Below are 13,045 nucleotides of genomic sequence, written 5' to 3'. Positions count from 1 at the left end.
GTTTTTATATCTGGGAGCAGGTACTTTTTTACCTACAGAGCCATCTACCCAGCCCTAAAATGTAACTTTTATTAAGAAAAATTTAAGAGAAACAGTGGAAGCTCTCACAACAGCTCTCTGACAGCATGGACTTCAGAAGACATTCCAGACCTGATACACCTGTCCAGTTGTTCTTATAAAGATTTTTTGATTTATGTAGAAGGCACACTATAACATATTAAAACAAATTTATCCATAATTTAACTGTCACATTTGGATTTTTTGGGGTGCAGTTTTAGAGACAAAATGTTTTAAATGCTCTGGTTCTTTTATGTATTGATAAGGAATTCTAAAAACTATATGCATAGTTTTATTTGTAGACACAGTTTTAAATATCAAGATATGGTAAGATAGCGACTTTCATTTAAAACCTACTCACAAGCATATACTGGATCAACTTTGAGCCCTGTGTACTTCACAAAAAGGAACCAGTTTTCACTGTGCATGTCACCAAACTGCCGTTAACTGCCTTCGGAGAACCAATCTCTTATCCTGGCAAAACTTCCTCAAGGGAAGCTTCTGGGTCTAACAGATACTGCCTTTTTAAAGCAGCATTTACTTCAGTTGCTCTGAACTGCAATGAACACCGAGCTTTCTTTCTTGTGCATTAGTAGTACATTTTGCCTGCATACATGCCCCGTACCTACAGAAAACAACCCTTTGGGCAGAGCAAGTTTAAACTTACCCAAAGGTCATGTTCTGCGTAGTCAAACAGCAGCCACACCTTCCTGTCGCTGTGAGAAAGGAACACCTTCTGCAATGCGATCACGTTGGGGTGCTTCAATTCTCTCAAAAGCTGAATGAACGCAAGACAAAGAAGGAGATCATGACTCATCAACAAGCAGGGGTTGAATTTGAAACAAGGTCTTACTATATAGCCCAGGCCACACTTGAACTCACTATCCATGTGCAGTGTACCACCACTGCCCAGCTTTCAGATGAACTTTTCAAATTTAAAAGTGCCAGGTGAGCTGCATGAACGGGAAAATGGCTTTCCAATACCATTGGTGGAGAAAAATTCGTCAGCACCTTTCAGATGCTTTTCTACAGCACGCGTGTGTGCATACGTGCATTTCATAAATAGGATAGGTTTAAAAGATGCAATGTAAAATGATAAAATGAACACTGCACCACTAACAGGAATTAACTGGGTCTGGGGAGATCTGTAAACACAAGGACCTGAAATCCAATTCTTAGAACCTGCATTTTAAAATGCTTTTTGAAAAAGTCAGTCATGGTACCAGAGTGAACACAGGCAGATGGTGGGGTGGAGGCTGGGCGGAGGGCTGCCCCTCACTGGCCGGTCTGCTTAGCCTGCTTATTGAGTTCTAGGTCAGTAAGAGGCCTCATCTCAAAATAACAAAAGAAAGGACTGGGGAATGACACCCGAGGCTACTCTCTGGCTTTAACAAACATGCACATACATGTATATATGCGCACGCACACACACACACACTCTATTTCCCTCCCAAAAATGGAACTATATTTGGTCCGTGTATACTTTCTTTATGAAAGGATTATCTTCTTGAGAAACGGAAATCACAATTTACATCCACCCTAGCACAGTATCAGAGCTCAATATATATTTCACAAAAAGAGGAAAGAAAACTTAAAATCCCTACATTTATCCACTCTAGCGTCTATGGAGCTTATCAGGCATGGTGAGTCTTGTGTGCACTGATAAAGACTGGAGGTAATAAATGGCTGAAGTCTGGATCTTGAACGTCTCCTAAAATCCTATATGCTAAAGTTCCCAGTCCACGCCGATACTGGGAAGTAGAGGAGGAAGTAGGGCTGTCAGTTCAACCTCTGCCCCAAGAGGCTGAGCAATATCAAGAGGTCTCTGCTGCCACAGGCACACACACTCTGGCTGTGAGGCACTGTGCTATCACAAGCCCTAGGCCAAGAAGCCATGGCCTGAATCTCTGAAACAGTAAACCACAACAAACCTTTGCCCAAAGACATTTGATTATCTCAGGGATCTATCACTTCGAGAGAGAGCTGACTCACACAGCAGAGGCTCTACACATAAAAAGAAGGGCCCTCACAGTGCATAAGCTTCAACTCAACCCTGACAAGAAAGTAGACGTACCAAATCAGCACGTGAAAACGATGCCTGCACATTACATAGGCAGCAGCCTGATACAAGACACAGTAACGATGGCATGGGCTCAGGGTAAAGCCTTGTAAACGTGCCTGCCTCCCACTACTCAACCAGGGTTCAGAATTAATAAGCACAGAGAACCGTACTTGATTTTTTTTTTAAAGACAGGAGCTCCCCAGGCATGCTGACAAAGTCCTATAATCACAGGCCTACTCAGGAGGTTGATGCAGGAGAATTTAAACTTCAAGGCACACTTGGGCTACAAACTGAATTCAAGGCCTGGGCAATTTAGTAAGACTCCATCTCAAAACAAAAAGCAAAAAGAGGGATGGGACACAATTCAGTAAAAAAAAAAACTTCCCTGCATGTATGAGACCCTGAATGTGTACATGTACACACACACACACACACACACACGAACAAACAAGCAACCTATGTTAGTCAAGGCTGGCTTTGAACATGTGATCCTCCAGCCTCAAGTGCTGGTGTCACCAATGTGTGCCATAGGGCTAGAGAGATAGCTCAACAGTTAAAAGCACTGGCTGCTCTTCCAGAGGACTTAGGTTCAATTCCCAGCACCCACATAGCAGCTCTGAAACTCCAGTTCCAAGGGGATCTGAACCCTCTTCTGGCCCTCACAGGTACTACATACATGTGGTACTCAGACATGCATACAGGCAAAACATCCATACACATAAAAAAGCTAAAAAATAAAAACTGAAAAACTGCTGGGCAGTGGTGGTACATGCCTTTAATCCCAGTACTTGGGAGGCAGAGACAGGTGGATCTCTGTGAGTTCAAGACCAGCCTGGTCTACAAGAGCTAGTTCCAGGACAGGCTCCAAAGCTACAGAAAAACCCTGTCTCACAAAACAAACAACCACTGAAAAACCAACCAAACAAACAAACGCTCACCATAACACCTATCTTAGTAAGCAGTTTCATGTCTTTAGTTCATTAGACTTTTGTTGAGTGCTTTTTCATTTTTGTTACCTGTTTATTGAATACTTCAAATTGCAAAATGATTCTATGCAAATGTTTCGCTGCCATCTAATTCTAATAACAATCTGTGCTACAACATTACTTGAAGGGCAGGAAGGCTAACAGTCCCTCTCCTCGGTAGGGGGAAAGAAGAGCGGGTGCTCAGCTAATGGTGTCTACCTTTGTGCTGCTGGCTCAAGCAGCACTGCTTTTTATTTAGATGACACATTAGTTCTATGTCATTCTAGCCAATACAGGATGAAATAGTTGTGTTCCCCCCCCACACACACACACAAAATCGTTCTGAAGTTAAAGGAGAGTCAGTCACTGTGAAGGTTTCTGTACATGCGCAGGGGTGGGCTGCTGAGGCGGTGAGAGAGCACAGTGAAGTGCAGAAGGGCTTTCAGACCTGGTCTCACTGAACCGTCTGCACTAGGCAGAATATATACATAGTTTATTCTGTTAACCATTTACATCCGCCTCCCTATTAACCAGGACCTTCTCAAAGGCCAATTTTAATTTACTTCTGTATCCCTGGGGAATGACACAGTGCCAGGCACACTGAAGGAATCTGGAGGGTATTTAGCTTTGGTGGTCTCATCTACTTTACGGGATTTGAATAACACGAATGCAAATTACTTATAACCCATGCCTTCTGCCCACATCTCTTCCCCCAAGGCAGCATCTTCATTTCAGTGTCTAGGGGCTAACACAGGCATGGTAACCTCTACTCCCCCTGCCTTCAACTCCATCTGCTCTCCTCAGAAACAGCAAAGGCAACAGTTAGGGGAAGCAGGGGAGGGAGCTTACCTAGTCTCAAATATCACCTCCGAAGAAAGTCCTCCTCGGCCCCTTTCATTGCAATTTTTTGAAGTTATTTGCTGCTTGCCATTTTCCAATAATAGCAAAGCTTTTGTTGATTTTATATCCCTAGTGCTCAAATGGCACCTATGACATAATTTAACACTCAATAATATTTGTCAAATGACTTAAATCTCACGAACCTACCTGAAAACAACAGCTTTGTAAAATGCTGCTTTCTTTTGACAAACCATTTTCTATCAGAAAGTATTTCTGAGTGTTTTTTTTTTTCAATTAATATGTACGCCACTAGAAAAGTACATAAGCACGTGCTTGTGGACACCAGAAGCCACCACACACGGTCTTCCTCAGTTGTCTCCGCTCTTACTTCTGGGCAAGGGCTTCTCGCTGAAAGACCACCAGCTCAGCGGACCAGCTAGCAAGCTCCAAAGGCTATAGAGCTCCACCACCCCCAGCACCGGATTAACAATCACAAGCACCTGCACCCAGGCTGTTTATGTGGGTACTAGGGCTGTAAACTCAGGTCCTCACACTTGCAAGGTAAGCAGTTATCACTGAGTCATGCTATCAGCTCTCGAGGGTATTTTTAAGACCGGTTTACAAACAAAACCTTAGGTCCTAGATAAACATCACACAAAAGTGTATCGCTACCCTGACTTCACGGCAAGCAAAAAGTTAAGTCTATCTATCATTATTCACAGAAGCCAGCAAACGGCACAGCAATAAACAGCCTTAGTGTTCAATGATAACAAAACTGATGATGGTGGTATATCATATATTATAGCTTCAGATACAGACACTAAAGGGATGATGGTATATCCATATATTACATCTTCAGATACAGACACTAAAGGGATGATGGTATATCCATATATTACAGCTTCAGATACAGACACTAAAGGGATGATGGTATATCCATGTATTACAGCTTCAGATACAGACACTAAAGGGATGATGGTATATCCATATATTACATCTTCAGATACAGACACTAAAGGGATGATGGTATATCCATATATTACATCTTCAGATACAGACACTAAAGGGATGATGGTATATCCATGTATTACAGCTTCAGATACAGACACTAAAGGGATGATGGTATATCCATATATTACAGCTTCAGATACAGACACTAAAGGGATGATGGTATATCCATGTATTACAGCTTCAGATACAGACACTAAAGGGATGATGGTATATCCATATATTACAGCTTCAGATACAGACACTAAAGGGATGATGTATATCCATGTATTATAGCTTCAGATATGTACACTAAAGGGTTTTTAAAGATTTTTTAAATTGTGTGTGTGTGTATAGCGAGTATGTGAAATGTCTGTAGGTGTCTGAGGTGAGAGGTATCAGACCCCTGAAGCTGGGGTTATAGGCAGTGGTGAGCCACCTGATGTGGGTGCTGGAACAGCAGTCAATGCTCTACTGAGCTGTATCTCCAGTCCCAGAAAAGACTTTAATGGGACTTACTACTACAATATTGTGATATAATGTTTTAAACATTTAAATGTGATATATTTTAAACATCTACAGAAATGCTTTGTTTATAAAAATATATAGTAAACTATTATTAGTACTTGTTTAATGGTGTGAGATGAAAACCACATTTCTCTTTGTTCAACAAACATTTGCTCTACATGGTATCATGCAACTACAAATACACATTAGAGCTATCTAAACAGCAGTTCAGCAGGCTATGACTTTCCTAAGACAACACTGAAAGCTAACCTCTGTGCTAGATACTCAGTATGCTAACCTGATAGCAATGCAACCTTGTGAAGAAGGTCCAATGGACACAGATTTTATCTGATTCCCCTTCCAAACATGTGAGCATTATAAAAAGTACCCACTTTTCATTGTCCTAAACACACACAAAAAAATCTAAAGATAGAGCTCGGAACATTTTCTCTAAAACACTATTTAAGATCTACTGAGCCTCAGGATTCTTTACCAAACTAAAGATCCCAACGTGCACTTCTATTTTTATCCACACACTCTTTGTATTGTCTAATATGCTCCCCATTTCTATTTTTACCCACAATACCTTTTGTGTTGTCTATAATGCTCCCTAGGGTTCCAGACATTTTTAAAGGGATTCTAAAATCCTTATACTCCAGTAACTTAACTTTTCCCAAAATAAAACTAATTTTCTATTCTTGTTTCATTTCTTTAAAATAACAATATGACTCACAGAGCCAACAAACTTTCTCTTACATTAAAAATATTGCCAATGACTTTATTTTAGAAAGTACTGAGTAAATCCATTTTTAAAACGACATAATAAATGAAGCAATGAATTTTATAGTAAATTGGAAGAACTGCCCAATTTCACTGGGGAGTGATCCTAAAAACAATCATTAATAATCAGCATTTGAAACTTGACACTTTCACAACTTTGACAGGCCTTTTTGAATCTAGTATTGCAAAATCATATTAGGTGCATTGTGACCCTCCAGCAGGTGGCACTCATATTATGAAAGGAGTTTAATAAGCAGAGTAACCCAACTATGGTTTTAGGTTCCTCTTATTTTTCATGTGTTCACACACATGTATATGCATGCATACACAGACACACACACACTTTAGTAGTGATGCTTAGGTACCAGTCATGAGCTACAAAAGGTCAATGTTCCCCACAGCTACTTGTTACAATACAACACCACATAGGATGCAAAAAATACAAGTGGGTCCTGACTCACTAGCAGTATGATACAAAGTAAGTTACTTAACTCTTAGTCATGTGGAAGATCAAGTTATCTACTCATAAAACAGTTTCAATAAGGAATAAGTGAATGTAGAGTGATTAAGTATATAAACTTAATGCTTATAACAAATCAAACTCCTGGCAAATTAGTTATTACTCTTAATTACCATTACTTGCAAGAACGTTAAGACAAAACAAGAATGTGATGATCTCTGCAGAATGTATAGCATAAGATAATATCTTGATAAAAAGGGAACTGTAGTTGTACTTACGTTGAAAAGGAAGTAACCACTAAGAATGCATGAGCTACATTTGCTGGCTAAGTGTAGCTACCACCCACCCCTCCTCTGTCTTTACATCAAACGGAGATCATCGTAGAAAACACAAATGGACACAATGCAGAGACCAGTGGGACATGGAGAGTCCCAGCAGACAGAACTACGCCACAGCTCCACATCTGTGGCTCAGGGAACACGGGGGGGGGGGGGGGGGGGGGCAGGAAGATTATAAGAAGCAGAATACAGGAGGCCCTCTGTCAAACAGTCTTCCCTAGAAATGGCTGGACAGACAAGATCATGAAGTGACAGTATCGACAGGCATTTTAAACTAGAGGGGAAATTCTGTGGGGTCCTACCTCTAGACAAAGAACAGGCAGCTAATGACTACAGGGAGAAGAGTTAGCCTGTCCCACAAGTGAGTCCCCTTATTGGTTTTCCAATTTAGAATGGTCAGCCCCGAAACCACACACACACACACACACACACACACACACACACACACACACACAAAAGTGGACTCAGAAGGTTATATTTATATACATTCGAACATACACAGAGAGGGGGAAGCAAGGGGAGGTGTCTAATAATAAAGCAAAAGAGGCTTCCAACTTGGGAGTGGGCATGGGAGAGGTTGGAAGGAGGGTACTGGGAGGAGTTGAAGGGGGAGCAATGTAGTTCTACTGTAATTTCTTTAAGAAGCTAACGACTCAAGGCAGAAAGAAACACTCGTCAAAAAGAAATAAGTCATGATGGAAAATAGCATATTTTATGCCTAACAAAGTACCCGAAACACTCCTCAACAAAGTCTATCACAATATTGTGTCTATTTGAAAACAATTTTTCTACACAATAAAAAAAAATGGGTTTCTTTTTTTCTCTGACTTCAAGTTCTGCCCATATTTCTTGAGAGCAATATTAAGTCAAGTGAGATTTAAAATAAATAAGTTTACATCTCCCTCACTGTGACAGGATATACATTTATTTAAGCATAAGTACATTTTCATGTAATATATTACATATGAAAATATTGAAAATACCTGTTACAAATGATACTGTGAATATACAAAGTTAAAATATGAAAATGAAATAAATACAAAAAAATGGAGTTTTCCTGGTAAAATCTCCTAATTCTCAGGCGCATTCCAATCCATCCCTCACCTGCACCCTCCACCCCTTCTGCCTTTCTCTAAATCCCAGTGGTTAGGTGCCCACTTCAGACACTATAGGAAAGTACAGTACTATTTACAAATTATACTTAAGGGTTTGGATTAATAACTAACCTCTGAACTACCAACACAAATGATTAATGTCTTTTAGATATAGTGTCTTTTAGACATTCCAAAGGAAATATGACGAACGAGTGAAATCAGACTCAAATTAATCAATCATGCATCCATCATTCCAAAGCACACCAGACACTTTAACGAAAGTAACAAGGAATGCAATTAAAAGCTCCGAACTAAACACAAGCCAGGAAATATCTACTGCATTGTCTCTGTTACACAAAACCACTCTGTTCCGAGTCTGCTAATAAACCTATGTCTGTATTACAAACAAACAAACAAAAAAAGAAAACAGAGAGGACTGAGTTTACCCAATGAAGTAATTTTAATTTATTTGTCTTTACACTAAGCATCTACTATGCTCAATAAATATAATCAAATATAAATTATATTACATGAAGTGTGTGAAGTTTATTATATTTCTGTGTGGTGTCTGTTCCAAGTCAGGGCCTTGCAGGTACCACACAAGCATCCCATCACTAAGCTAGACAGTCCATCTGTAATCTCTACTAAAGAATCAAACTGGCAGATGCGGGGCTTTCATAGAAACACATTAACAATGATTAGATTCAAAAGGTTAGAAATCATTAAATTATAATGATGAAAAGTCAGACAAGTGTGATTGAGCAGCCTCGATCCTAGCCCTTGGGAGCCTAAGGCAGGAAGACTTCAAGACACTGTCAGAAAAAAAAAAAAAAGAGAGAGAGAAAGGGGACGGGGAGGAAGGACTCAGGGAAGAAACAATGAAAAACTCACTGCACTATAATTTTCAGTAATTCTGTGCTTAGTGCACTGTTAAAGGAAAACCCAAAATCTGTCTCATGTCAGAAGAGTCACCTACTATGGGACAGAAGAAAAACCAAAATTAAGGAACTCTATTGACACTAATCACATAATACTTTGGTTTTGACTCTTCGAAACTTTTCTTAAGGTATAAATATCTCCATAACTAAGAATTAAGGAATTTTGAAGAACTGCTTCACAGAAAAGTCTGCCGGATATTCTAGGCCTGTAGTCTGAAGATGGATGCCCCAGCGTTACAGAAGAACCCTGGATGACACTCGAAGTAGCCAGGTGTTTCTGTCATGTCTTAGTTTTGGAGGTTGTTTGCTCTGTACTTCCTGTTGACTCGGGTAATATCATATCTTCCTCGGGCCTATGATAGGAGTTGAAAACTAGAGAGTTAAACAGTTTTCCTTCTTAGCAACTTCAGAAAAGAAACAAAAAAGAGATGTAAAGTGTGTAAGGTTGAAAGACATAAAAAGGCAGTTTGAGTTGGTAATTCAAGCTAGGGTAGAAAGTAAATTAGATACAAAACTTCGGACTCACCAAGATAATGACAGATAGATAATGGAGTATTTTATCTGAATTTGCCAAGTGCAAATGGACTGGACATTGTGAATGTAATTCTTAACCTGATAATTATTCATATTGTATATAGTTTTACTATGTTAAGAGTTAAAAATTTCCCTTTTTATTTAGACAAAAAGGGTGTACTGTCGTGTGATATTTTGATCGCCTTCTAACAAAGTTTGCTTTGAATAAGAGGGCATAACTACCTACTAGTTGACCAAAATTAGCTATAGAGGTTTTGGAGAACTGAGGACAGACAGAGAGACAGGAAGAGTAGGGTGGGGCTTACAGAGGATCTCTTTCGGGTGGAGGAGCCAAAGAGACAAGTCACTGGTGGCTTCTCTGCCACTTCTCTGATCATTCAGGTTCTTACCCTGATGTCTGACTCCCAAGTGTTTATTGAAAATGAATAATTAGATAAATGCAACAGTGCATGTACACACTACAAAGCAAGCTTTGATTTCTGAGGTTTGATATTTAGCATCTATTCAAAGATGTTTATGCATGTGTGTAGATGTGTGCATGTTGTTTGCATGTTATGTGCAAGTGTGTATGTGTGTGTTGACTATTACTAGACTCAGCCAATGGCAAGCTTGTAGACCCCATCTGATCTAAGTCAGCAAAGATCCATGCTGTCTGATTTGTACAGTTTCTTAAAAAAAAAAAATCAAAAATATGTGATACAAGAGATGGAGAATATAAACAGACATTTTGTAAGAGTAAACATAACTTAAAATATTAAAATATTAAAAAGATTACGGAATAACATGATTACTTCTACTTAAAATGCAAACTGAAGCCAAAGAGACATGGGTTTTTTTTTGTTTGTTTGTTTGTTTGTTTTTTCAGACAAGGTTTCTCTGTAGCTTTGGTGCCTGTCTTGTAGACCAGACTGGCCTCGAACTCAGAGATCCGCCTGCCTCTGCCTCCCGCGTGCTGGGATTAAAGGCGTGCGCCACCACCGCCCGGCAAGAGTCGTGTTTTAATCTTTCAGAACAGGGAAATTTTTTAAAGCTTCCACTGTCTAAATGACACTGGGAGGAACTGAGTGAAGAAATGCTACAGGAGCAGGACCTGTCTCAAACTGCTGAGATAAAACACGAGTATTGTTGAGATGGAAAGATGCTAACAAAAGGAACTGTCAAAGTAAAACTAGATATACAATCTTTCTGGAATTTCCTTAATTTTTATGAAAACTTCAAAAAGGCTGTAAGAAGCTATTTATTTACAATTGCTACTTTTGTGCTCAAGGAAGAGAAAAACAGATTTAGACTTTTCCATGTTATGGGCTGGTGAGTTGGCTCAGCAGGTAAAGTGCTACCTGATGACTGCAGTTCAGCCCATGGGACCCACATGGTGGAAGGAGAGGACGGACTCCTGAAGGCTGTCTGCCCCTCCGACCTCCAAACACACATGCCATGTCACTTTTGAATCTCTACAACATACAACAAATGAGTAAATGTAGAACATTAAATATTTAAATTTTCTAGATTGAGAACAGACAATCTTAAAAAGCTAGGAGAAATTCCTATTAGACGATCAAATTCTATTGGAGATATTTAGAAACCAAAAGGAAGAGCTTTCACTACTGAAAATTTAAACTCCACAGAAAGATTATCACGTCTGTTCTTGTTCACTGTTACTCGCTGTACCAGCGGGGCCAGGCATGTGTGGGAACGCAAATACTTTTTAAACTAAACTCAAGAAGAAACAAAGGCAGGATGCAACACAAGCTAGGCTGCCTCTACGGTTAAGGCAGTGACTAGAGGGTCACTGAGGGCTCTGGGACGTTCTGTGTCGCTCTGCTTTGTTACAACATGAGAAACAACAACATTTCAAAAATAAGGGAACAGGAATTCAAAAATATGGGGGAAATGAAGATCTATACAAATTTCATGACTCTTTCCTAATTATCTGCTTACTTTAACCCAAATTAATGTGCAATTGGTTGAAGATCTTAAATTTTAACAGAATGACTTTTTAAAAAATCAAGTAGCACAGGGCTCTGATAGAATGACCTCCTATGCAAATGAGCATGACAATATAGCTAGTAATCCCCAGCATGTCTTCCTAGCTTCCTCTTCTTTTACCTAAATTCACAAAACAAAAACAAAACATTAAAACAACAACAAACAACAGCAATGTCCCTTAGAGTTGTAACAAAAAGATACAGTGGGACAGAACTAAGGAAGAGGCAGGAGGTATAAACAAAGGCTGCCGGCACGGTTTCAGCTCTTTTTAAAATGGTGACTTTCTTGGGGGGTGGGAGGATGGTGACTTGGTGAGATGACACCATTAAAAACAAAACCATCAGGACCTCACACAAATACAGCTCAAAGCACCTTAGTTCTAAGTCTCTAGCGCCTAATGAAGCTAGCTAAGCCTGTGTTAAGCTTTCATCAAGCTTCAGAGCAGCGGGGCTGTATCAGCAGTTCCTCTGAACCTAAAGCCGTCCCTGCCCTGATCCCAGCGCTGTCGCTGGTGGCTTCCTGTCTGTTGCAGCCCGCGCACCTCCTACACAGGCTCTTCTATCAACCCACAAACATTTTGAAGCCTTAGCTCAAGCCTTTGTGGAGGCTCTGCCCTGCACACCTTCACCTCCCTAGTCCATCTCCATCCTCTCTCAACTACAAGGGCAGCACTTTCTCCAGCACTTGCAGCAGACACCTGCGACAGCTGCTGGGTTCAGTGACTCGCTTGGCTCTCTAGCTAGACTGCCACCTAAGATCTGGAGTCCTTTTTAAAACCTCATACTAATATTCTCTGGAGTCTGGAACTAAACAAGTAGCAGGGACTAAAAGCAAAATGAAATACAAAAGACCTCTGCCACTAAGTTTAGAAATTCAAAATTTTACCTACCCACCTAACGTAATACTCTAATGAGGCTTCTGTTAGGTTCAAAGTGAGCCCTAAAATGGCAATGCTGTTGACAATGTCCTAAACGGCAGTCTGGGTTCCTCCAGCGGGACTGATGTGATACCCAAGAGGCCTGCTGTCCAGTAAACAAAAGCCTAAACTCAGCATTGCTCGGCAATCCCATGAAGTGTTTTTTTTTTTTTTTAATATTTATTTATTTATTATGTGTACAATGTTCGGTCTGTGTGTATGCCTGCAGGCCAGAAGAGGGCACCAGACCTCATTATAGATGGTTGTGAGCCACCATGTGGTTGCTGGGAATTGAACTCAGGACCTTTGGAAGAGCAGGCAATGCTCTTAACCACTGAGCCATCTCTCCAGCCCCCCCATGAAGTGGTTTCTGTTGGTCAGAAAAAGCCATCATTTCCATTATCCACCTCAAATGGCCACCTACCTTGGACAAAGGGCATGTAGTTCCTGATTACCACAAACAGCCCCATACTAACATCTAGACCATGATGGCCTCCAACTACCTGTTCCCTGTTCCCATAAGACTAACAGCACGTTCCCCACCAGTGGGACTCCCCGAATAAACTGTCTTTCTATCCAGA

At 40.3% G+C, this 13,045-nt stretch overlaps 1 protein-coding gene across 1 annotated transcript in view; it reads right to left on the bottom strand.

Moving 5' to 3' along the window:
* The window catches only part of Cdk19 (cyclin dependent kinase 19), a 139,864-nt gene that overhangs the window by 49,213 nt on the left and 77,606 nt on the right, over window positions 1–13,045 (bottom strand). Inside the window, exon 3 of the mRNA XM_057761339.1 lies at window positions 725–835. Coding sequence (XP_057617322.1) covers window positions 725–835 — 111 coding nt within the window. The remainder of the gene's footprint in view (window positions 1–724; window positions 836–13,045) is intronic.

The sequence above is a fragment of the Chionomys nivalis genome, chromosome 2 (genome assembly GCF_950005125.1).
Source record: "Chionomys nivalis chromosome 2, mChiNiv1.1, whole genome shotgun sequence".
In the NCBI taxonomy this organism is placed as follows: Eukaryota; Metazoa; Chordata; class Mammalia; order Rodentia; family Cricetidae; genus Chionomys; species Chionomys nivalis.
The sequence above is the reverse complement of the archived record's forward strand: the minus strand, read 5'-3'. Positions and strand labels throughout refer to the sequence as shown.